Here is a 26,040-nt window from a genome sequence, read left to right as displayed (position 1 = left end):
AAATACGTCCTTTTTAAAAGTGATTCTTGAGCCTAAATGGTGTTAAATTCTGTGGAAGGTGCACATTTTTTTCATTCCATCAAACACGTAAATAACGTTTAGAATAAATAGTTCAAGTTTTATCATTTCCCTCTTTCACGTGGAACTGCTAAAATTTAAAAATTGCGAAAATATTTTTCGATCCACTTTCAGAAAAATTTGGATACCTCATCGAGATTTGAACATACGTCCATACTTTCTTCGGCAAAGTTGTTCGTCATAAAATTTCCTATCAATACAGTGTAGCCTCATTACTTTGAGACACCGTTCGATACCCGGTTTTGACGTTTATTTAAATGGAATTTCGAAAATTTTAAATTTTTGCCGAATTCAATAAATTTTTGTAACCAAATATGACTCCAGACACGCCACCATAACTTTTTTATGAATGTATCAGATCTCAATGATTGTGAAAAAATAGTAGGGTACCTTGTTTTACCTACTGTAACATTGCTAAAAATATTTTTTTGAATCTACTCCTGAAAAATGCCATTTTTTCATAAAACTCCAATGTGCGACCCCTAAATCGCGTCAACCAATGTTAACGTCATATAAAAGTTTTGTTGTGACACCCTAAGCTATCATTTGAAGGGTGAGCCCCCGGGTTTTCTGACATAGTGCTATTTTGGGACACTCTAATGTATATGCGATAAAATTCGATTGAGCTTACTCCATACTATAGTACTATACAATTCTGCGTAAAAAATCGTATGTGCGTCTGTTGGTATCGTTATATACGACTGAAAATTAACTTAGGCACACTTTATTAAGCAATAGTTACGATTCCTAATTTGTTAATATATATTAACGATAATTTTCGTACATTGATGTATCATTTGGTGCTAGCTGCGTTCTTGATGGAATGTTTTTGCTTATACTCTAAAGTCGATTTCTACGCGGTTTATCTAAAAATCAGTGTTTTAAATATTCACGAAACGGCATACATTTTGTATTAGAATGTTGTTAGGTGATACACTTTCAGAGCATTTTTTTATTCAATCTAGTTTATTGATACGGGTCATGGGGAGCCAAATATTTGGAGTACGGAAAAGCCTGCGGGAGTGATAATTTAAATATATTGAGGATGTATCATGTTCATGTATCTGTAAGACGTATGTCTATATCCGATGTACCTCGTATAAAATTTTATTTGTCATATTTAGTAATCATAACCGTCGAATTAATTTCGATGACCCTTTTTCCTGCATTTGGACTAAATTTCTGGCATTTAACATATCCTTTCAGATCACATCCAAAATCTATTCAACGCAATGCCATGATCCAGTTATAACCATCGTTGAAAGCACCTGTTCGCACAATTTCGCCTATTCGCGTTAGAGCCAAAAAAGAAAGAAAGAAAGGGTTCGGATTTCCGTGTAAATAATTTACTTTACAATTACCACACCGCACCGCAATAAAGATGGCCGCCTTTGCAGCAATCAAGGATCGTGCATCCAATGTGTTCGGCGGGTGAGTAGTTTTCTGTTGCCATTTAACAATTCTCTAAACAGTATAAATAACATCGTATTTTTTTACTGGCGATTGCGAATACAAGTCTAGAATTGATCGACGTGTAGATAGGCAGATTTTTCACGTTTTCAAATGGAACAAATCGTTTTCAGTGATTGTATATAATCCGGATTAGATTCCCACTTGAACGGTATTACGCAACGTCGTTTCCGGACGCTGTGCGTTACCGTCGCTTGGATACGATGCTACTTTTGTGTAGAATAAGTTTTTTCGTTCCATAAATCCATCCCATCTGATGGGTGCAAATTTTGTTTTCCACTTGGTTCTGCTTCGATTGTTTGCAGTAGGTACACTGCGTGCGGAAACGTGTTTCCAGATATGATATGCTTCTTGCAGCATGAGTGGTCGAATATCGATTTGCAGACAGAAAATCACTTTCTTACTACAAGGCTTTGAGTCTAACCAGCACACGAATGGACGTCAGTTTTTCTAAAATAGGCTGGCTTCAGTAGCTGGAATGTCTAGAGATATAATCTCCAACAACAAATTTATGGCATGTAAGCGGTTTATGTGAAATCGCCTTTGAACGACGGCGAAAGGAGAAAAGTTTTCCTTATCAGCTCATGCACGCTTCATTTACTTTGCCGAAATGATTCAGAGCGCCGGAAAAATTGATCGACATGTTATGAAATTGAGTTCAATTGAGAATGCGTTATTTTTTGTATTGTATATTGTTGTTTTTTCTCAGTATTTCTCTTTTGGTTTCATATCAGTTATCATTTCACCTACTTTAGCGTTGTGATTCTCTCGTTTCTGTCCCAGTGGTCTTTTAACCCAATGCCTTTCTGGCAAATTTGGTCTACAACTCACTCTGCATTCAAATTAACGTTGAATTTGTAGATCAGAGACTCCAAATTGCAACATTTCAAAAAATTGTGTAATGGAGAAAGTTTTTCAGAATTCTCAGTTAATTAGAAGTCATTGGATCGAACAATGAGGATTTAGATCAGAACAGTATTTCCGAATATTAAACAAAATTATAGGATCAGCCAATGGAGGATTTTGGCTGCCAAAAACAAACATGTCGATGAATTGAATTTTGTAATTCAAAGTGAAATTTAAGCGTAAATATATTCCTTTCAAGTTAAGACGACGTCGTACAAGTTTTAAATTTGGTGAAATTTCCTGGATTATCGGAATACAATTGAAAACCAGATTGGTCGGAGTATCAATCAACTTCAACTTTGTAATGGCATCAGACTGGTGATGAAAAAGTAGAAAAATTACGTAATTGAAACAATATTAAAAGGTAAATATAAAGGTGAAGACGTTTTGATTTCACGTATCCCTATGATTCCAACCGAATTTCCGTTCCTGTGCGTCTCGCGTTCACAATAACTACAGACTAGAGTTACTAACAGGACAGAACAGTAACAGAAATTATCATTACAGGTTATGCAGCTTCCAAGACTTGACGGTCTCAAAACGGTTGTTTCACAAACGCTTCTGGCCTATAATGAAACAATCGTCTGTGTCGGAAAACATGCTGGCGAGTATCCTGTTGTTGCTTACGTTTGGGAGGAGTCAATCGCTGGTCGATCAGCCAATGTAATCATGAGTTGCTTCCATAAAATTATTATTCAACGGTTTACTAGCATGGCGGAAATCACGCCATGGTTGGACAACTGTGCTTCGCAAAATAAGAACTGGAACTTATTCCTGTTTCTCACAATTTTAATCAACTCTAAATCCATCCAAGTTAGACCAGTCAGTCATAAAAAAGGCTAGACTAGACTAGACTAGACCAGTCAGTCATAAAAGGTCAAAAGAAGAAGGGTGTAGAAGCTTCTCGTAGCAACAGGACGATCGCTATTATTTTAATTGAACCTATTCCAAGTTGATGTCTTAAAAGTAAAACGTCTTCCTACATAGGAGGTAATTATCGAACATATGTTCGATCAATTGTATCGATGTACTGTTGAAATTCATTCAAAACTGTATGAAAACTAAGATGGCAGAATGTAACATTTTAACTCTGCAATTCTCGAAGTGAACAGCTCCACTCAATGGCCAGCGATATAGGTGTTGCGTTTCTTTCATCGCATCCGTAAATACTAGTGTGCCCAGATATAAATAAAAGGTGAGCCCTCGACCTTTCAGAAGAATGTTTCAGTCTGAAAAAAAAATCAGAAGGGTTGTGTACAAGACACGACCGCATATATAGGTGACGCAGGACTACGTAAGTCTCTTTGTAGTGATAGTAGCATGTATTCATGCTTGTAATCATTCGATTCTTCATGTATACATGCTATATGCGTTGTATGTAACATTTATTAAAGTAGTAACATTGCATACGTTCAATTCTCAAAAGATTGTGCATTTGAAAACAATTTAACAAAATCAAGAACACAAACTATTACTTTCCTGCAACCTTACTGAAATTAAAGATTGTTTTTATTATCCATGGTTTCCCACGTTGAAAGGATTTTACCAATTCAATCCTATTTTATCAACAGCACTTCTTTTCACTACACTTTTAATGAAACGGCAAACATGCGTATTCATACAGAGCCGTATCATAACCGAACACTACAGCTGTAGCACATTTTTCCAACACAGATATCAAATTCCCCGAGGTTTAATCACGCAGATTATTGGGCATCGAAACAAAAATAATCGATGTTTTTGAATCGATGTCAATAGTCTCAAAAACATCGGCACATCGATTAAATCGAGTGTGAGACATCGATGTTAATTGAATCGATGTTCGATGTTGGCAAATGAAGGAAACGGAACGGCCGATGCTCTTTATTCATCGCAGCATTTATTCAGCATTATTCCGATTTTTTTGCGTGTCTACTGATATGCTGACAAATCCTTATTTTTTGGCTGATATTGAGAAAAAATTCTGATTTTTTCTGACTTTAACTAAATGAATATATTGTTGCAAAGAATAAAACAAAGTGACGGTATGATGTTGTGCCTTCTCGCCATTCTCCTTAATAGTCCGGTCTGTCGGTTCGCACATATGCGAAGTTCTGATAGAATTTAGAAAATATTCATACTTTTACAAAAAAAATGCAGGATTTTAGCACAAAAAAAAACTATAGAAATAGCAACGCAGTCAACTGTGTTAATTGCGTCAATCGAAGTTGTGCTGATTTCAACAGGGGCTTGCGATGGGTGCCATGTTTTTGTTGCCTACATCTCAGCATATCTCGACAAGGTTGGCAGCAAATTTATCTGTCAGACGGGCGCTTTTCCTTCAATAGCGCCCTTCGTTAAGTCGACTGTCAAACACCGTTCGTCAAGATAGGGATAGCACTCCGCTGGATTTCAACGGATTAATTTTATCGGGACATCGATTTGAATCGAAAAACTAACATCGATATGACCGATTTTCCTGTAAGCTCACATCAAATCGAAACATCGGAAAATCGATGCTGGAACATCGATGTTTCGATTTATCGATGTGACATCGCCCATTACTACACGCAGTAAAGAATTTGCGATCTGTTGGGACAACGAACTTGTCGTTTTTTCTGGCACGCTTCCCTAACACAGACATCAGATTGGACTAAGTTTAAGCGCGTTCGTAAGAAATCTGTTGGCATGAGGGGGATTTGTCACTCTCTCTGGCATACTTCCCAAGCAAGGACATCAAAATGGTCTAGGTTGAACCGCGGTATTAAGAAATCTTGTTGAAATGAGGAAACTTTGTCACTTATTTTGGCTTACTTCCCAAGCACAGATATCAAATTGGTATAGATTGGTATAGATCATCGTAAAGAATCTTCCAACCAATCACGAAGCGAGAATTCTGGTAAAACATAGGTTCATTATTTTCAATTTTTCAATAGTTTAACATCAAAAATCCATACTTTTCTTCATTTGGGTCAATTCTTAGAAGATTTTCCGATCGATTGGTCTAAGAATATTGAAAATCGATCGGCAAACCGCTGAGCTATTAGCGCTCAAAACCTTTCATTTTTCGTGACGCTCGCATTTTGATTGATTTTTTAGAATGACACCCTATCTCAAAACTTGCCGTAAGACGTAGTCCTACGTCAAAACGGAGTAGGTAATCGGTAATCGTAGGATAGTATCTATCAAAAATATATTGGACAATCAGGTTGGAAAATCTGGACTTTTGGGTGTAACCAGATTTAAAATCATAGTTGAAATTGGACTAGAAATTGGACTTGAAATCGACCTTGACATAGGACATTTAATTAGTCTTGAATTTGGACAAATTTTGGATTGAAGCTTTAATCCAAATTGAAGTGGAAATTGGTCTTAAAATTAGAATAAAGCAAAGCTTCGGGTATAAACATAGATTAACTATTAAAGAACATAAATACGCCACTCGTCGCAGATTCAATCGTCAGTAAAGTGGCTCCAGACGGCAACAACCTGTCATAGTGTTTGTAGAGCCATAGATACACGTTTGGCTATTTATGACTATCTGTCACTACTCACTAACACTTGTGTAAAATGAGAAGGCGATACAATGACTATGATAGTCTAGTACACCCTACCGCCAGTAGATAGTACTGATGGTGTACTTTTTACTCATGTATGAGGAAATCGAAGACTGGCATATCTGGTTCCTTTTATAATTTACAACAATTTTAATTTCAATTAGAGTTTATTTCTAATTCCCGTCGTAGTAAGTAAAGCTATTCTAATTTTCATCATTTGTTGGATGGATTTAATAAATACTCCAAAAGTTCTTGTGCTGATTTGACTAAAACACACTTATATTCCGATCCGTTAACTTTGAAATAACTGAAAAGCGATTATTAAAGCATATTATTGAAATTACGCAACTGACTTTATTTCCGTCCGTCCATCAAAATTTTTCATCGTCCGAACTAAAAATCACAACAATGTTTACGAAGCTAACGCGCATGTATTTGTGTAGGACGGCATGACAAATGTTACTCTGCAAAATTTCTGCAGGTCAAGCAAGTTTTCCTGGGTGTAGAATAACGACAATGCCTTGCGTGAGTTATTTTCGTTTATGAATGACGGAAATTAAAACGATTATTCGACATTTTCTCCTTCGTCGCACGAAAAAACGTAGGAAATTTGGCTGGTGGGACTTCTTTATTGATAAAAAACATTTAAATAGATCTTAGGTCACTTTGATTGATCGCGTACGATAAACAACAAACTAAACTATTAGGGAATAACTAGTTTTGCATTGTGTGTCATAAAAATGCGGATATTTTTCATAATTTGTGTTGGATAGGACGGGAATAGGCAATTACGACGAAGCAGCAACATACCCTATCTGTGTGCTCTACAGCCAGAAAAACTCGAAAAATGAGTGTACGAGTTGAGTTAACGCTTCTTGCACGAAACAGAAATGGAAATTCAAACAATGGAACTTCCGAAAATCGGCGAAAAAAGGTTTCTTTCGTTTTTTTCTTTTTTTCGTAGATTTTTGCATGCAAAATAATAACGTAGGGTAAGGAACGAGTTAATCAGTGTTACATATTTAATCAGTTGCACATAAATGATCCGAAAATGCACTTTTTTATTCATATTTTCAAAATCTTTTGATAGGATCATCTTCACAAATCACTTAACCATACATTTGATTCACACAAACACAATTTACTGGGTTTCCGACAAGAAATATGATGAATTAAAAATTGTTGTCCAAAAACGTAAATTTTTCAGCTGCTCTTCAGCAATCGCCACCTCGCTACTAACGAATTCATCAAATTTTCAGCACTGATTACAACCACTCTGAAAGTTAAGCACTCAATTGTCAAGTACCATATTATTCACTCTCTTTTTTTCTATTATCTAAGGCTTTGTCACTAGCCAAAAGTTTTATTATTTTCTAACAAAACTGAAAACAAATTCCGAATTGACGGAACCTGTTCACCACTAGCAGCAGCTGCAGCACAACTGATGAACTATCGTGTTGCCAAGACACTGTTTCGGTTCTGGAAATAAGAATTTTAAGTTTGAAATTACCTGAAACCTCCTATGGTGAAAACGTGGTTCAATACTTTCAAGAGAAATGTATGTTCATAATTAATTTTTCTTTATTAAAAACAACACAAAAGACAGCTTTTTCAATAATTTTCGAAGATTTTCTCAGTGATATAATAAAGCAACGATGTGTTTCAATGTTATTTGCTTTGACAACACTGTTCTGATCGTATGTACTCGGATCGTTTGTACTGCTATATGTTTACCTCTTTTGTTCTCCCACCATCCTTATGAACAGCGAGTGAGACGTCAAACTCGCAGTTTCCCATAAGAACACCAGAGAATAAAAGAGACGACGAATACCGTTTGCCGAACGGTGCGGTGAGTGTATGCCCCGATAAACAATTTAGACAGATGGCATTTTACGCATCTATGCCGATACGCTATGTCGATTACGCATCAGATGCCGATTAGTAGGTCGCGGATAGGAACGCGAACTTAATGAATAGGGGGAAAAGTTCGAGGGATTTTTTAACGGGACGTAAAAAAATTCAGATTTCAGGATTGCTTAAAATAGCACCTTGCGGGTGAAAATGGGTTCGGTGTGCTCAAAATTAGTTCCGCCGCTCCAACTTTTAAAGCGAAAAATCAAAAGTTAAGCTCAACAATAGTGTCTTCCAATGGTAAGAGCTTGAAGAACTAAAGATAGCAAGAAGATTGGTATGCTGATATCCCCCACTTAGTCAACCCATCGCTTGTAATAAGGTAAAACAATCAGTGACCCGCTTAGACTGCTTAAAACTAGTTCTTTACCCTATATATTAAAAGCAAGAATAGATTTGGTTTTCACGTTTACACTCAAAGTAAAAATACTTAAAACCCATATTTTTTTTGGCTCGATTAAAAAAATCTCTTTGTTTTTTTCGCCCCTCTCCCCTTCAGTGGTTCAATACCGGAAGAACAAAAACTTTATAAAATATTTGTAATGGCCTTATTTTTATCTTTCATACTTCTCGTCTGCTCGGATTGGTCTGTTCCAATTTCTCTTTTTGATATCCTGTTTTTTCGTATTTTTATCCCGTTTTTGACTCATAACCCCCCCCCCTCCCCTCTTTCCTTTTCCTCTCCTTTCTGGTTTTCAGTTTTAACTTTTGTTTTTCGTCTTTATCACTTCCGTTTTACCTTTTTCTTTAGCTCGCTTTGATTTTTCCTGTTTTTCTTTTCTTTTTTTATCTTATCTGCCCCTTTTTTGTCCCATATTTCTCCTTTTATATCCCGTTTGACTTCTTTTACCCGTTTTTGTCGTCCTTTAATCGGTTTTCTTTTTTCTAACTCGTTAATCTAGTTTTTCTCTTTTGGTTTTTTTGTACCATATTCCGTTGTCTCGTTCTCCCTCTTTCCTTTTTCTGCCCACTAGATCCGCTTTTTGTGTTCGTTTTCTCTTTTTTTCCTGTCCCATTTTTCACCCTTTTTCAGATTATCCTCACTTCGTTTTTCGTTTTTTTTCTTCAGTTTTTGTCCGGTTTTAGGCGCGTTTCTCCTCTTTTTCTGTCTCGTTTTTTATCATTTTTGCTTCGATTTTGTATCTTTTTTTCGGTCCCAGTAATTGTCTTTTGTCGCTTTTAACTGCTATTCTACTCTATTTTTCGTTCGTTTGTTTCATTTTTTCATTTATTAAGTCCTGCTTTCCTACCTTTCCTGCCACACCCTATATTTCTTTTTTGTTTTATCCATTTTGTTTTCTGTTTTCAGTTTTTTCTCCTCATATTTGCTATCCAGTTTTTCTTTTTCCGTTCTCGTTTCTCCAGTGTTCTTATTTGCACTTTTTCTCTTTTCGATCCCGTTTTTTATTGCTTTTATTGTTTTGTATCCATTTTACTCTATTTCTGTCTAGTTTATCCTCATTTTCATGGTTCTTCCTTCTTTTCTCTCGTATTTCTTCTTTTTTCTTTCACTTCCGTTCTTCACCTTTTTTATTCAGTCTTCTCATTTTGCTCTCATTTTCCCATTTTTTCTTCCGTTTCGTTCTTTTCCATTTATTTTCTATCTTTACTTTTCATTTTCCCTCCAATTCTGTCATGTTTTTTTCTTTTTTTATTCTCGTTTTTATTCTTTGTTTCTGATCTGTTTTTCTAGTTGTTGTCACATTTCTCTTCCTACTCTTTATCCTGCTCTTTACTCTTTTTTCTCCTTCCATCTCGTTTTTCTTTTGTTTGCTTCTTTTTCTGGAGAGCAGCAGGATACGGATTACTTCTAGACCAGTGGTGCCCAAGCATAGGCATGGTGCGGGTCATATCAGATCGCCCATGGATGCCGCGGGCCGCAACCATTTCTGACCATTCATGTGCATAACAAAGTTTGAAATATGCGACACCAGAAACCATTTTTTTAGGAATCACTGCAAGATTTACATTTGAAAGCATTAAGATCCACAACATGCACGAAGCGTTACGACTAAACTGAGTGACCCCTATGTCATTAAATAAAATTCTCATAAGTCCATCATCTTTCAAATCAGTCCGCGGGCCGCACGAACCATCTCGGAGGGCCGCATGCGGCCTGTGGGCCGCGGTTTGGCCATCACTGTTCTAGACAGTGTTGTGTAGCCCACACTCGTGTGGTCTAATTTTCTCAGACACGCGTACTCGCTCTTATTTATTCATGCACCACGACGAGTTTTTGCGAGTGTGTATTTAGCTAACAGCCACGGTCATCGCTCTCGCTCGTCATTGCAGCCCGAGCTGCTGATACCGGTGACGCGCGAGGACTCGCACTTCCGCCTGTGAGTAGAATCGAGGGCGAAGATGAAGAAGTAAAGAAACAGTACTGCAAAATTTGAATCCCAGTGCGCCACTAGCCCTCACGGGTAGCTGTTTGCTCGCGAGTTGTTTACCTCGCGAGTAGGATATGCAGAAAGACGCTTCGAGGCTGTGCGTTCGCGAGTGTGTGAATTGCAGAATATCTGCTCACAGCTGTCTTACGCTTAAATCAGTGGCGTAAGCGTTGGATGCTATGCTTTTCTTTGGCTTTTTGCTCAATTTGCAACACTGCCTCTAGACTAGATCCATCGGTAATTCATTCGTGAATATGCCAAAAAAATTTGCTAACAGTTCTTTACTGCATTTACTGCAGTTCTGAAACGATGCAGCACTGTACTCCTCTGGTACTGTAACCAATGGCTCCAGAATCCCGCAAGGTAGCAACATTGGCCCGCTTCTTTTCTCCATTTTTATTGACGACATTTCGCTTTTGATACCGCTTGTTTTATATTGACGATATTAAAATCTTGTACCTTGGAGTCCTGTTAGAACTGACATTCATAAAGAGTTATAACTGCCAATTGGGATTTATTTTTTAAATCGCTGCTAAATTTCGTGGCCCTCTATGAATTCCGTTGGTGGTGCCCATTTCATGCTACTTGGTCTAACAGAATTAAAATGGCGCAGAAAAAATCCATCCGCTACGCACTTCATCATCTACCTTGGAGTGGATCCGCTGAATCTGCCAAGCTAGCTGCCGACTATTTGATATTCTGCGTTTGGAAATGAGGCGTCACATTGCCCAAGCGATTTTTACTGTGAAGTTATTATTCAATCACGTTGATCAACCGTCACTACTACAACAGCTAAGCATATATACTTCTACCAAACCGTAACGTCAACGAAATTTCTTGTACTTAGAACTACGGAACAACTTATTTGGAGCTTATCAACTAATTAGATTTATGTACAACCGTTTCAATTAATTGTTTGAGATATTCGACTTCAATGTGTCAATTAACGTTTTCCGTTAAAATTCTCAATAGGAAGATATAGTTACTTCATTCATTAATACTATGAGTCAGATGAGTTTTCAATAAACAAATAAACAAATTTTTATAAGAAACTGTTTGCCCTACGTTGTTTGGTTCATGACATATAAATTAGGTAAATATTCAGCAATTTGAGTTTTTCAGTTATTACTCAGGAACAACGAAAAATGTCATCATAAAAATTTGATTATTAAAAGATTTGATATTGACAAACAAAAAAAATTAAAAGATACCTACTTGTGACAGAACATAATTTTTAGACTTTTTTTTAGAATTTTCACCATTACTTAACTTAAAATTGCATTTAAAAATGGAATTGACCTAAAAATTGAAATTAGCTTGGCTTTGATTGAGCTTAGATTAGGCCGGGACCAAACTTGAAATTTAACTTATGACTGGAATTGAAATTGGACTTGAAACTGATTTTTTTTACGTAATCAATTTACTTGTCCTAAAAATAGCACCGATAAAATGAAAAATTGCGGACTTCTGAGTTTCAGAAATTATTTGGTTTCATATTAAATTTTATAGAGCAGGTGCGGCACATCCTAGTGTGCTCTAATCTGGGCACGCCAATCCCAAATAATAACTTGAGTTTTATTACACCTTTATGATGGCATTTCAAACCAAAAATGGCCATAAAACCGCCATAAGAGTATAATAAAACACACATTGTTGCTTGAGGTGACCCAAGTTTCCTATAAAACAAAAGTTACGCACTGACCCTGCATTCAATTATCAATATGCTAAACTCTGTAGTAATTGAAATTATTGATTATATCAAATCTATTGTCATACACCTACCACAAACACGTATCCATCAATATTCACCAATATCGCTGCCAGCCAGATATCAAAAACCAATTACACCATCGATAGAATCGTGCCGGAATTCAATATCACTTGTTTTTGTTGTCCTACACTTCGATCTGGAGAATACCCAGAGCCGGAGCCGGAGCCGTTTTTTTCGTTTCCACCGCCTTTTCTCCACTTCTGTTGGCTGTTGTTTCTAGCCTCGGACGGATGCGTTTTTCCTGCGACGCCGGAGCGAAACCACTTCACACCCCCCGGGAGCGGTTCATTTCCCGGCATACGTTTACCTCGTCGTCGTCGACCTCTCCCCCCTTCCTCACCCAATTGGATCGTTCTAAAGCAAGAAACGTGACCAAAATTGCCAATATCGGCGTAGTCACTGAATCCACTTCACTTTCCGGCAAATGGTGTGCTAATGTGCGGTAAAACCAGAGTATTGTGCTCGTATTTGAAGGCTGCGGAATGCAGACGAAAAGGAAAGTACAACCACTATTGCTCCTACAAGCATTTCAATGTACTCTGCTGGGACATTCGAAAGGAATTGATGAAGACGATGAAATCGAATCATTAGAATTAGTCAAATTGAATTGATATCGTTGATGATGCAATGATGATAACGCTTATTTTTCTCCGAGTATAGGTAGGATTACATCTTGTAAGGAATCTATTTTAATTCTAACAGACTGGTTTCGTGTAAAAAAAGGATGCTACAAAAATAGCCGTAAAGTTAGGCTTCAAGAAGGAACTGACAGTGCATTTGTATATCAGTTCTTTTGATTGAAACTCACTAATTAGAACTCATGACGTCGACCGGTCTTACAAACTACACGGTCGTGAAATTTTTCCTGTACCCTAGTTGGTGAAATCATCACCAAAACACCCGTCAATTATTAGTAACATGTGCTCTTTAACATCATTTCCCTTGACATGGTGGCAACAACTCAATTTGCCTCCGGACAAAACCTTTCGACGGCAAATGCTTCGCTCCTAATAAACTTCATCCGACTCCACTTCATTTAGCGCAAATACCGTCATCGGTCCCTTTTTCCAGCTTCTTTATCAACCGAGACAGGATAATAATTGTATCTCTCCGGCGGCTATCGTCTATATCTACCCCTCCACACGAGGACAACGAAATTCTACGATTTAGAAAATCAAAGAGTTTCCTGTCCTACCACGCGTTCCCTTCTATCTAGAGCAAATCATCAACCGGGCGAGTCACCCTCGCAAAGGAGCATGTTTTTCCACCCCCGCGCGTGCGAGAACAAAATATAAATATTAAATGCGATATGGTTTTACATCAAATTGAACGCTCTGTTACGGTGGCGGTCGGCCCCCGGTTTACCAGAAAGCGATTCTATTTATGCTGATGTGCGATTTATGGTGCGGAATGGAAAACAGTAACCTTGTGCGTGGGTAAAAAAGTCCTGACTTTTCTATCACCCACCCAGGCTCATCAACTGGATGGCAAAAATGGCAAAGCAATTTGTATGGTATCTACGAGAGGAACGGTAGCCGGATCGCAGGGTAGGGCAGAACGGGAGGAGGTTTTGGATAAAAAGCATATAACCGAACAATATGACCACGCGGATGCATTAGCTCGAACGCGTGCAGCACCTAAAGTTGTCTCGTTCTAGTAGTGAGCTCTATGCGGACAGCACTAATGGATGACGATTATGAGTTTTGGCGCCAGTCGACCGTACCGGCGAGCCTGTGGAATTGGAAATCCGTGAAAACTTGTTTTCGACGATAAATTTTTGTGACGTGAACATTGAGTAAAATGGTGTGGGTTAGGACAACGGTTCTATTAATCAAACTGTTTTATAGCAACGGTAAAAGGAATTTCTCATCAAATATTAAATGAACTGTTCGAATAAATATAATTTCATGACCGAAAAACGGCAGTTTCAAAAATGTATTATACTCAGTTTATATATTTGAATAATTATAGGTGGTAAATCTAATGCTTTTATCCAGTATCCAGTACCTTTATTATTTTTTATCTACTTCATGATCGTATTACTTGTTGTTGTGCTCCTTTGTTAAATTTGTTTATTGATTTATTTGTATGATGTCTACTGACATCAAGTTAGTTTTCTCTAGTCTCCACAGTGGTCTTTTGTACGTCTTCTAGCAGCTTGGAGCGGGTTGGCATGTACTGTACCTATCAAGAACCTATCTCCACTGCACTCGGTTCTGTGCTACTCGGCTCTAATTCGTTGGGGATCTCCACATACGAAAATCGGCTTCAACCTGGTTGAGCCATCTTGCCGGTGGAGTTGAACAAATTTCGCTGCATGATCGTCCGACATACTTGCGACGTGATCGGCCGACCATAACTTCCCGACATTCTCCAGGTGAGGAATCTCTCGATGTAATGGGTGTCCATCAAATTGCATCATGGGAAAAATGCTGTAGAAAATTACCTAGTTGACCGCTCCTTTTTAAACTTTCAGACAACAAGATATAACCGCCAGCCGTTAGTAAGCACTTGGCATATTTATTTCATTTAACTTCAATACCATACTCGTATGCTCGAACCTTACGGTTAACTCCACTCATAAGGTTCTGTACAACATCTGGCTGCAGCTTCTTTTGTACCGAATCCTACTTTTTCTTCATGTCTTATACAGATTTGATCTCCTTGGGATGTTTCCGTAGTTTCTGCTTCATAAAAGCCTAGTATTTTACGATGGGCCTTAGTTCCGGTGGGTAGGAGAGGTGAGGGTTCATGTCCTTGGGTATAAAAGTTACCCCGTTGGTTTCGTACCACTCTAGGATATCCTTTGAATGGTGGCACAAAGTTAGATCCGGCCAGTAGATCGTAGAGCCCTCATGTTGCTCATGAGAAAGAAGACGTTTCTTTAGACACTCCTTGTGGTAGATCTGCCCGTTTAAAGGACCAGCAGTCACGAACGACGTACTCCGTTTGCCACATGAGCAGATTGCTTGCCTAATCATGTATTTCTTGGCAAACTGTGAAAGTTTCTGTTTCCTTACTCCCTCCGGAAGATTAAACTTACGTTGAGCGGTGAAGACCAGTAGTCCCGGAAGCTGCCGGAATTCAGCCTTGACGTAAGTCTTGGAGCGTTCTGCACTTTGTACGTATGCAGTCCCTCCCGATCCTTGGCTCTCTGAACGAGAGACTTGGACAAATTCAACGTTTTGGCCACATCTCTGAACGAAGCATTGGGATTCCGCTTAAACTTTTTAACGACATGCTTGTGATCCTGATCACTAATAGAACGACGGTTGCCAAGTGGCCGGTTTTTGGCCGGCCCGGCCGGTTTTTCACCTGCAAAGCCGGTGGCCGGTCAATCCTGCAAAAAGGCCAGTTTTCCGAGATAGGAAGCCGGATTGGTACCTTTTTCCTGATTTGTTAAATTTTCTGTTAAATTTATTAGCAATCCTGAGCAGTGGATCATTGAAGATAGCCAGTTTTGCAGTGACAATACTTTGCTTCTAACGGTAATATGCATTAAATTGTCCACCGCACCAGAAGCAACTAGTTGTCTTCTAGTATCTTCAATAATCCATGCAATGTTCGTTGTGGTTTCGATTCCACGACTACCTAAATAATAATAATTACCGCACATTACACATTCCAGGCAAATCCTCTAGTAATATGCTGCCACAACACCCCCCCCACCAATTTTTAATTTTTGAAGGCAGGACCGACCGGCCGGTTTTCGAAATTTTCGGACTTGGCAACCCTAAATAGAACATCCATTCTGACCGCATTTCTCCTTTCATTCGATGCTCAGAGTTTCATAGTAACGTTTAATCACACGACTCACCATTGACTACACGATTCCGAGTTGCTTTCCGATGTCCCGATGTAGACTGGAGGATTTTCTAGGCGCTTGCGCAATCTCAATTCACTACGTTGCCTTTCGGATGAAGCCATTTTTTCCAATTTTCGAATAGCTGACAGCGATAAAAATACAGTGTAAACAATACACTCTAAATTACTTCTACCCAAATTTTCAAGAGAAAATACACATTGGGTAATTTTCTACAGCGTTTTTTCCGTGGTACAATTTGATGTGGGACACCCATTAGGTGTTTGTACGAGCAAGTTTTGACGAAATTGAACGAATGTATTTTGATGGATGACAAAACCTACATGAAAATGGATTTCAAGCAATTTCCCGGTTAAAAATTTTACAATGCAACTGGACGTGACGATCGATGTGCCAGGCAAGCTTAAGTTCGGGTTTGCCTATAAATTCGCAAAGAAGGTCATGATCTGGCGGGGACTTTCCAACGTTATACGTTATGTATAAGTGTATACATGGAAAAATGCTTGTAGAAACCCATTTTGTCATTCATTCGTAAACATTACATTCTGTTATATTCCGGCCTGATTTAGCTATCTGCCACTGTGGTGTTAGAGTGGTGTGCAGCTAATATGTCGTTTTCATACCAAAAGAAATGATCCCTTAAAATTATCCGGAGTTTCGAACCCGATAAATTTTGGGCAATTGTCAATTAATGACTTCGACGAAGCGGTGGTACAGTCAACATTGTTGAAGAAATGCATTCAAAGTGGAACAAACATGCTGATTCAGACGCATCGTCAAGTGTACAGGGTATGATGAGTTCTATTAAGAAAAAAGTTTGAGATTTTATCAAACCCACAGAAACGCAATGATGCAATACAGTCAATCCACAATCATGGGTCACACACAATTATGGGCCATTTTAGCTTTATCTGCCGATTAATACGTGAATATTGTAAAGCCAAAATGACCCACAATTGTGTGTTACCCACGATTGTGGACTGACTGTACCACGAAACTTAAAGCTGAATAAAAATAATGCAATCCCTCATTTATGGGTTTTACGACACTACAGGTCGAAGGTCGAACGAGTTGTGCCACTGTACGAAGTTTGCGCTGCACAAATAATGCAGGCTTGGGAGTTAGTCCAGGCTTACTTGTTCAGCATACAAGCTCATTTAACAGCCTTCTCCATTTCAGCGTATCGCTGAAGGGCAGCTGTCTTAGTCGATCTGGTTCGCAGTCGTTCAACGCCGGCTTTGCGCTCGTTGATCTTGCTCCAAGTTTCACCCGAAATCTACTCCCTCCGCCCGCTGCGCTTTGCCGACGGTTTCGCCACAGGTCAAGGCGTTCTTGATACCGGTCCATTGCTCTTCGATGGTCCCACCAGGTGGCAACTGCGAGGCTCGGAATTCACGTTGTTCGACAAAGGCCCTTTTCACCTCAGGATTCTCTAATCGACGGACATCGTAGCGGCCACCGACTTTCTCCTCCCATCGTTGGACACGTGCGACATGCAAACGTATCTCAGCGATAACAAGGTGATGGTCAGATGCAATACCAGCGCTGTGTTTGTTGCGTACATCAAGGAGGCTCCTTCGCCATTTTCGTCTGATGCAGATGTAGTCGGTTTGGGTTTTGTTCGACCGTCGCGGGAAATCCACGTGACGTTATGTGCTGGCGCGTTATCAAGCTCGTTTGAAATACGCAGGGGACTTTGACATGGGGACGTTGTTATGAAATGTGCGGGTTTTAACATGCAGGGCATGATCTTCAATAAATCTAGGCAATTTTTTTATTTCGCTAAGGACGTGGACATTGTTGGTATTACGTTCCAGGCAGATGCTAAGCAGTATACCAAACTGAAACGTGTAGCAGTAAAGGTTGGATTAGTGGTGAATGCGTCTTTTTTTTTTTTTTTTTTTTTTTTAGCGAGTAGGGAAATCTGCTATCAGACACCTGAGAAGACAACTCAGGGAGTGGGGTTTGGTATCCCGACCCCCCTACTGGGGCGTGAGGATCCAGACCCACTAAAACCCTACTCGAGTCTCTAGCCTCAATCCCCCTGGAACCACCTTATCGGTATTACTTCAGGGAGGGGCTATTGTGCTTAACGCACGTTCTTAGATAACTACTGGACTATGGTAGTTAGGCTGTTTATTCGCCGTTGATCGGCTTTCCAGCGGTTTTGTAGCTCAAGTACGATCTGGGTAGCAGCCGCATTGACCGCACCCCAGACGTCCGAGCTAGAACACATCCTTTGGACTAAGTTATCCGGAGTAGTGTCCTGTCCGTTAACTGCCATCATGTTGCTTCTCACGCCCGCGAAACGAGGGCATATGAAGAAAGCATGTTCTGCAGTTTCCTCAACGTCCGCGCATTCGGGACACTCGGGGGACTCCGCATGCCCAAATTTGTGCAGATACTGTCTAAAACAACCATGCCCTGACAGAATCTGTGTCAGGTGGAAGTTGACTTTGCCATGGCGCCTGTTGACCCATCCGGATAGTTCCGGGGTAAGTCTATGTGTCCACCGGCCTTTTGTGGAATCAGACCATGCCCGCTGCCATGTGATCATCGAGGCCGATCTTGTGGTACTCCGTATGCTTCTAGTTCCACGTTGGTTGAAGCATTCTACGTCCTCGCTGATGATGATACCAATAGGCATCATACCCGCTAAGACGCAGATTGCGTCATGTGAAACTATGCGATACGCACTCGCCACTCTTAAGCACATGAGACGATAGGTGCTTTCCAGCTTGGCTAGATAGCTTTTGGTACCTAACGCCGACGACCACACCGGCCCGCCATACCTGAGTATGGACTGGACCACGTTGGCTAAAAGCCTTCGCTTGCTGCCATATACCGTAGAGCTATTAGACATCATACGAGACAATGCCGAAATAGCTGTTGGCCTATGGTTCGTGCGACGACTTCCCCACTCTACCGCTCAAGCGTTAAAGTCGCCCTCCACAACCACCGGCCTTAAACCAGTCAGCACAACTGATACTCGGTCTACCATCCGCGTAAACTGCTCGATAGACCAACTCGGCGGAGCATAACAACTGCAGTAGAACACTCCACCCACTTTGGCAACCGCAAATCCCTCGTCTGCAGTTGACACAACCTCCTGAACCGGGAACCTGCTTGTCGTCCATATAGCCGCCGTCGCAGACCTATCCGAGACCCAGTTGCCGTTTCCGGCAGGGACGCGATATGGATCCGAGACTATGGCAATGTCCATTGCTGACTCAGAAACTGCTTGGTGTAACAGCTGCTGAGCCGTGCTGCAGTGGTTCAGGTTGAGTTGTGTCACTTGCACTATGAACGTGGCTTAGTCGCCGGCACACCGGCCGGGCACCTTGGACCTCCCGTTACGTGCTTTGCGTCCCGTTTACCGGTACAGATCAGGCACTTGGGAGGCTCCGCGCAGTCCCTTGCTTTATGGCCAGCACTGCCACATCTCCTGCACAACTGGCTCCTATCTGGCCCCTTGCAGTTCCAGGCTTTATGTCCGTGCTCGAAACACCGGAAGCAAGCTTCCGACTGCTTGGACACGCTCAGTGGGCATACCGACCACCCCACTTTTAGCCTAGCAGCTTTCAGGGCTTTGTTTCCGTCAGTCAGCGGAAGTCGTATGGTGGCTACCTGGGTCCCGGCCAGACCCTTGCGTAGGCGAACCGCCTCGGTTGCCACCACCACTCCACTTTGCTCTTTGAGAGCTTGTACGACCTCACGCACTTCGGTGATCTCGTCCAGGTTCTTAAGCTGGAGAGTCACTTCTGGTGTGAGAGCACGTACCTGCACTCCGTCCCCGAGCACTCCTTCCGCTATGGACTTGTATGCGGAACTCTTCTTTGTGGCGTCCTTCTTTAACTCGAGGATCATATCGCCCGTGCGTGAGCGGCGGATGCTCCGTACGTCCGCGCCCAGATCCTTGAGTAGGGCGTCTCCTCTCATGGCCTTCAGAACCTCCGAGTATTTCGACCCGTCGGTTTTCAGGATAAGAGCGTCGCCCTTCTTCGCTCGCTTTTTTGCCGGTTTAGGTGGAGCAGTTTTTTTACTGGAGCCTCCTTCGCCTTTTCTCTTGGCCCTAACCTCGGTCCACGGGCCACCTGTTTTGGAGCTTCCCGCTGGTTCATCGGTTAGCTCTGCCAACCCGCTAGCCTGAGGGCTTTTACCGATCAGGCGTTTTTTCGGTCCGCCAGGGGTGCTATCCCCTGGGGACTGTCTCGGGCGCTTGGCGGATGCCTTACCGCTGCTGGTAGCGCTTTCCATAGCCTCCTGGGCCGCGTTACGACACTCCGTCAACGGGCAAGCGTCCGTTTGTACTGCCTTCGACGCCTTGTACTGCCTTGTGCGTTTTGGTCGCTGCATTCAAGGTTCTCCGAAGCATGAGCAAGCTCTGCTTCAGGTCCTTGGAGAAATTGCCGCGACCTGTCGTAAACTCGATTATTACATCGAGCTGCTGTGACGCTGCTACCACTTTAGGTACAGTGTCTCTATTTTTCTCCATCGCCCTGATAAGCGCTGGACCGTTCATCGCTGTGTCCGGCGTGGTAGGCATACCGCTGCCTTTGCCACCCACACTAGCGCTCCTAGTTGCATCCTTCTCCACCCTTGGTGGAGAACGCTGGATGCCTCTTCTAGCGAACGGGTTTTCCACCGTATCTACACTTGTTGTATTTTTGATTTTGTTTTCCATAAGAATCCCACGAGTTGAGGGGAAAGAAAAGTCCGCCACATCAGAGCCCCTCATGATGCGGTAAGGGCTGTTTACTGTGGAGGGTGCTCTGGTACTCCACAGGCTCCGTTTGATGCTGAGTATTTATAGAACCCCCCCCCCCACCATTCATCCCTCGGCATGGGTCGCATGACACCTTGGATTAGGGGTTTATCCATTCATGTTTTTACTTTTAGCCATGGATAATAGCTATTAAAACCATCCTCCTTTGGGGGCTTTGGACCCTCTGCTCAGGTTCTCGGTATTTTCAGGTTCATCGAACATGCTTCTACCGAGATCCGTCATTTGCAGGCGGAGAGTTTACACTCAGCCTTCGCATGAGTGCCCCCTTCTCTGTCCGCATACGACCCTAGTTTCCACCGGTTGTCCGATTTCCACTAAGGAGCGTATCCCGGATGGTACCACAAGGAGGTAGAGATAGGAGTTGCTAAATAAGAGGCTGTGGAACTTCGTGGTAGTTCTGGAGCGCATTATTCAACCATTTACCATCCTGGTGAATGCGTCTAGAACCAATTATCTGTTAACAGGAGGCACCGAGCGCGATCGACCTCCTGTAGGCAATAGTGTGGTTGTCGGGGACAAGTTCGAGGTGGTGGAAGAATTTGTATACTTTCGGTTGTTGATGACGTCGGATGACAACTGCAACAGAGAAATACGCAGTTGTATTCTTGCCGGAAGTCGTGCTTACTACGGACTCTATAAGACCCGAAAGTCTGGTAAGCTTCACCCCAGTGTACATGTACCATGTACAAAACGCTAATAGAAGATAGAACCAGGAGTCCTCTACTGACACGAAACGTGGACAATGCTCGACAAGGACTTGAAAGCGCTGGCCGTTTTTTACCCTCATCAGCCCGTCTTTGGCGGTGTATGCGAGAACGCTATATGGAGGAGTAGAATGAACCATGAGCTGGCGCAGTTCTTTGGCGAATACAGAAAGCGCCTAAAGCTAGAAGGGTACAATGAGCGGGACATGTAGTGAGAATACCGGACAACAACCCCTCAAAAATGATGTTCGCCTCGAATACTAGACGCAGTGGTGGGCAGCGTGCTTGATGGTTATATCAAGTGGAGCAAGACCTGGAAAGTGTGGGACATTTGAGAAATTACACGGGTAGAAATTTGATCTGCAAAACGAGCAAAATGACTCATGATTCCCGGTTTCTAGCTCATGATTTCACCATGAATAAAAATCATGATATCACGAGCTTCTTGCAGTACAACACAACGCAAAATCATGAATTATTATTCATGATTTTGTGCTGTCTGATGTGGCAGTTCAGTCATGATTTGACATGAACTCACATTCCCTGATTTTATGATTTCATTCATGGCATCGGAATCAAATTTCTTTCCGTGTAGAGACGGACAACCATGGACCGAGTTTGCTGGCGGAACATTATTATGCAGGAAAAATCCTAAAGGATATCGCACCAGGAAAAGTAAGTAAGTAAGTAAACCCTACCAGAATCAACGGTCATCAGTCAAAGTAAAGTAAGTTTTCTAATTATACACTTCTAGCGCCCCAATAAAAATTGGTAGTCGTCTTCTGAAGAAATTCCTTTAGGTATCTGTGATTCGACTCTCGAATGAGAGTATCGGACACCGCAGTAGGCTGATCGAATCCTAGTCAACATTGCAATTTAAGCTTGTCACACATGCCACAGCCCTCCTGTCATTTTCGCCGCATTTCTCGATAACAACTTCCGTTTGAAAACAGTTACCACTCTTTTAAATGAGTTTTAACATCAAACATCTTTGCTTTTCTGCCACTCTCGGGTTTCAACAGTATAGCTAACTTTTGTGTAGATAGCTAGGGATTTTCTTGGTTAGTGTGCAGGATCGATGTGCGACTCGTAAACAAATGAGCTCATTCCGGCAGTAAACGCCTATTGTGATTCTAGTCTTTATAACATAATTTACAAAAAATTTCCGTTTGTACAAAAGGTTAATGACAGCATTTTTCATGCGTCTAGATTTTTTCGTGCTCTTTTATCTAGTCAAAATGTCGAACAGACTTTGTTGATATTTTTGAAATTTATATTATGCATTTTTTTGTAGGTATTGGTTTTGTTAGTCTTTCAACTGAGTTGATTTTTTTTTGGTTCATCTGATAAAAATAAATACACTCTTCGCATCAATCAACAGTGAACAACGTTACACTCTCCGCATTTTGGAACCACCTCCACCCGAATATTCGAATAATCTTTTTATCTCCAATTCGCTTGCATGCATACCATTACCTTGCTTTGGCATGGTTACCAACGCTCAGAGAGGGTCTTTTATAAGTCCATAAACGAATTTAATAGAGCTTCCTGTTATTGTCCGCCCTTTATCTGGCCGTCGTAGCATTGCAGCATGCAGCAATCGTGGCGGAAGTGTATGTGCCTTAATTAAATTCAAGAAGTTTCCCTTCCATTACCTGCCGACAGATACCCGCGGCAGTTCGCCCCGTTGTCGCAGCAGCGAAGATTCTAAAATGTTCATAATCTCCCATTAGTCTCTATTAAGAGGTATTATTATAAATAAATTCTATTAAAAGGTAGATAACCAGTCAGACTAGCTAGGATGGAGTTTGTCTGTGTACGTTTTTGAATATCGGGATTTACTTGTTTGTTTTCGAGTTGTTTTCACTCAGTGAGTTGGAACGATAGGGTGAGATGATTTTCAGAATTGTGGGCGGAACGGAAGAGACATCGAAACGTATTATTTCGTACGATGGGGTAGGTTTTATTCGTGACGCAAATGATACAGTCCTATATAGTATAGGACGTTACTTTCTGAAATAATACTGCCTAACCATTAAAAGAAGATTAACTTCTCAGTGAAACTGTTCCCAATGGTTAGATCAGGAGCGTTTGATAACAATTCAATTAAATGCGTTAATCAAATCTGCACACAGTTTGATGATTTCGTTTCCAAGTACTGGACCGTTATGTTTGAATTTATAGGTAGACTCCAGTCTGGTTTAATTTACAATGCATTTGAATCCCTTCTTGCAAACACTTTCAGTGTTTTTGGGTAACAAACACATTTCAAAGCTTGTCCAAGCACTCAAGCACTGAAATTGCTTTCGCTCACTAGACAAATTTTCTAGTTTGGTTGTTGGGTGGTATCCTGGTTTATTTGTCATCTCGAATATATCTGTACCAGGGCCTTTAATTATCACCGAATTTCAAACAAAACAGACAATCTTTTTTCTCAGCATACATTGTTTTTTATGCCTCTGAGTTTCGTATGTACAACTGCACAGTGATTTTCATCATAGTATACAAGTTCAATATATCGTGAAAATAGAACAGGAGAAAGTGATTTTCAAACCCAGAAGGTGATATTCACTTCAGGAAAAAAACAATTTTAAATGCATTAAATGAAAAGAAAAATCTTATGTCCAATAGCTGAACGCAATAGATGCTAAATAACAACATAAATTTTTTTTTATTGATTTTCACTGCTCAAACGTGAATATCAGTTTGTTACAATATCACACGGTGCTGATATGCTATATTCTCGTGCATGAAGTTCATGCTTGCTGTATATAGTTATTATGTACGTTTGATCAAAGCAAGCAGATTTTCAATGCAAGGTAGACTGATAATCCAGAAGTTTGAACGTTATGCTGATAAATATTAACAGCACTGATCTGTACTGTTCCGGTCACATCGAGTAGACGATGATTACGTACATCATTCCAACTGTCCAAATTCACCCGCACTCCAATTTCACGAACCCCAATGCGCAATTCGTATACCCACTTATTGAAAACATCGTTGTTGATCGAGCAACCCCGCGCTCGCCACTGTAAAGCTCTTATTTGCATAAATCCACAATCGATCTCTCCACGATAGAACTGTTGACTGCTGGTTGGAGCGATGTAAATTAAAACAATAAATTCTCATTTTGAATGTTTCAATTTTCGATTGCATTTTAAACAAGTTCCGCCCGGTTGAACGGGAACGGAGGAAAATTGTACGGCTCGGACAGTCATTCCCGGAGCCGAGTGTCGTCGCTTAATTGAAATTAAAAGCCAGAACATAGAGTGTATTGCCTTTTCGTGCAACCGATGCAGCCTCCCACAAACTGAACCGTGCAGAGAAGATGGAAAAACGGAAAAACGTTTTTCAAGTTGCTAGAGCTAGGCTAGAGCGAAAAGCAGGATAGCAACCGAGCGTGGGCAAAACGGTTCTAACAATACAAGAGCAGAGCTTATTCAGCACAACAATAAAATCCATTAACATGATTAAATTGCTTTGGCTGTTGAGATTCAAGCGAAGCATTCTTTTTTTCATGTTGATGCTCTTGAGGAAAACGATGCTTTTTGGATAATGCAGATAACACAACCCATTGCGTATTCATACGTGAGACATAACAGGACGGTGTGTGGTTTATTCGGTTGTTAGAACTAGCTCAGACTCAGCCATCATTTCTAATGGATCGAGAATGGCACCTCAAAAAGGGTTATTCATGGTGATAGAAACAATTATTGTTATGGTTTCAGGTAATTACTTGCAAATACGTTAGGGGTGTTAAATGTGATTTTATATTTAGTTCTTTTTAATGCAATGCTTTTGTGATAAGAGGTTAAAGGGAATATATCTCCTGATCTCAGACTGACCGAGTCTAAAGAATCTGTGATGAAATGCAAATGACTGTGGCTTTCTGATTTTTCGTCGATGTCGTAAAGTGACGAGATTTCGATTCTTTGATTTTTTGGCTTTCCAACTTTTCTACCGCCTGGCATTTCGTTATTATGACTTTTACACTTTTCGTATTTTTCGCTTTTCGAGGAAAGGCTTTAATTTTTTTGGTTTTTCTATTTATAAACATTTATTTTCAATTTATCGGTTTCAAGACTTTTCGGTTTTTCAACCCCTTCTCTTTATGATTGAGATTTTAATTTTTCAAATTCTGATTTCTGAGTCTTTTAACCTTTTTTCTGCTTGATATTTTGTTTTTACAACTTATAATCTTTTGCTTTTTGTCGCTTTTCGATTTCCGACTGTTATTTTTTCAGTTTTTCTACTTATAAATTTTTTCACTTCTTTATTTTTATTTTTAACTAGCTGACCCGACAAACTTCGTATTACCACAAATTAAACTGTGTTGTGCATAAATCGCGAATCTCGGATGACTTTTGTCACAATCTCGAGTTTTGCAAGTTTCTGAGGTGGTTTAATATACAAATTTTCCTCACAGTAAAGTGGAAAAAACTCCCCCCATTGCTTAAACTGATAAAATAAAGCGGATAGCAATAAAATATTCGTCATGATTACATAACATTTCGCCGCATACCGTTTTGCGGAACATCAATTCTCGGTTGACCATAACGCGGAATATAAAGTTTCGCGGAATACCATTTCGCGAAAAAGCTTACGCGGGATGTACCATTTCACGGAAAATGTTTTCGTGGAAAGTACCATTTCGCAGGCGTT

At 40.6% G+C, this 26,040-nt stretch overlaps 1 protein-coding gene across 1 annotated transcript in view; it reads left to right on the top strand.

The window, feature by feature from the left end:
• The first annotated feature begins 1,459 nt into the window (after window positions 1-1,459).
• The window catches only part of LOC128742516 (vesicular glutamate transporter 1), a 115,035-nt gene continuing 90,454 nt past the window's right edge, over window positions 1,460-26,040 (top strand). Inside the window, exon 1 of the mRNA XM_053838909.1 lies at window positions 1,460-1,509. Coding sequence (XP_053694884.1) covers window positions 1,460-1,509 — 50 coding nt within the window. The remainder of the gene's footprint in view (window positions 1,510-26,040) is intronic.

The sequence above is a fragment of the Sabethes cyaneus genome, chromosome 3, assembly GCF_943734655.1.
Source record: "Sabethes cyaneus chromosome 3, idSabCyanKW18_F2, whole genome shotgun sequence".
NCBI lineage: Eukaryota > Metazoa > Arthropoda > Insecta > Diptera > Culicidae > Sabethes > Sabethes cyaneus.
The sequence above is the reverse complement of the archived record's forward strand: the minus strand, read 5'-3'. Positions and strand labels throughout refer to the sequence as shown.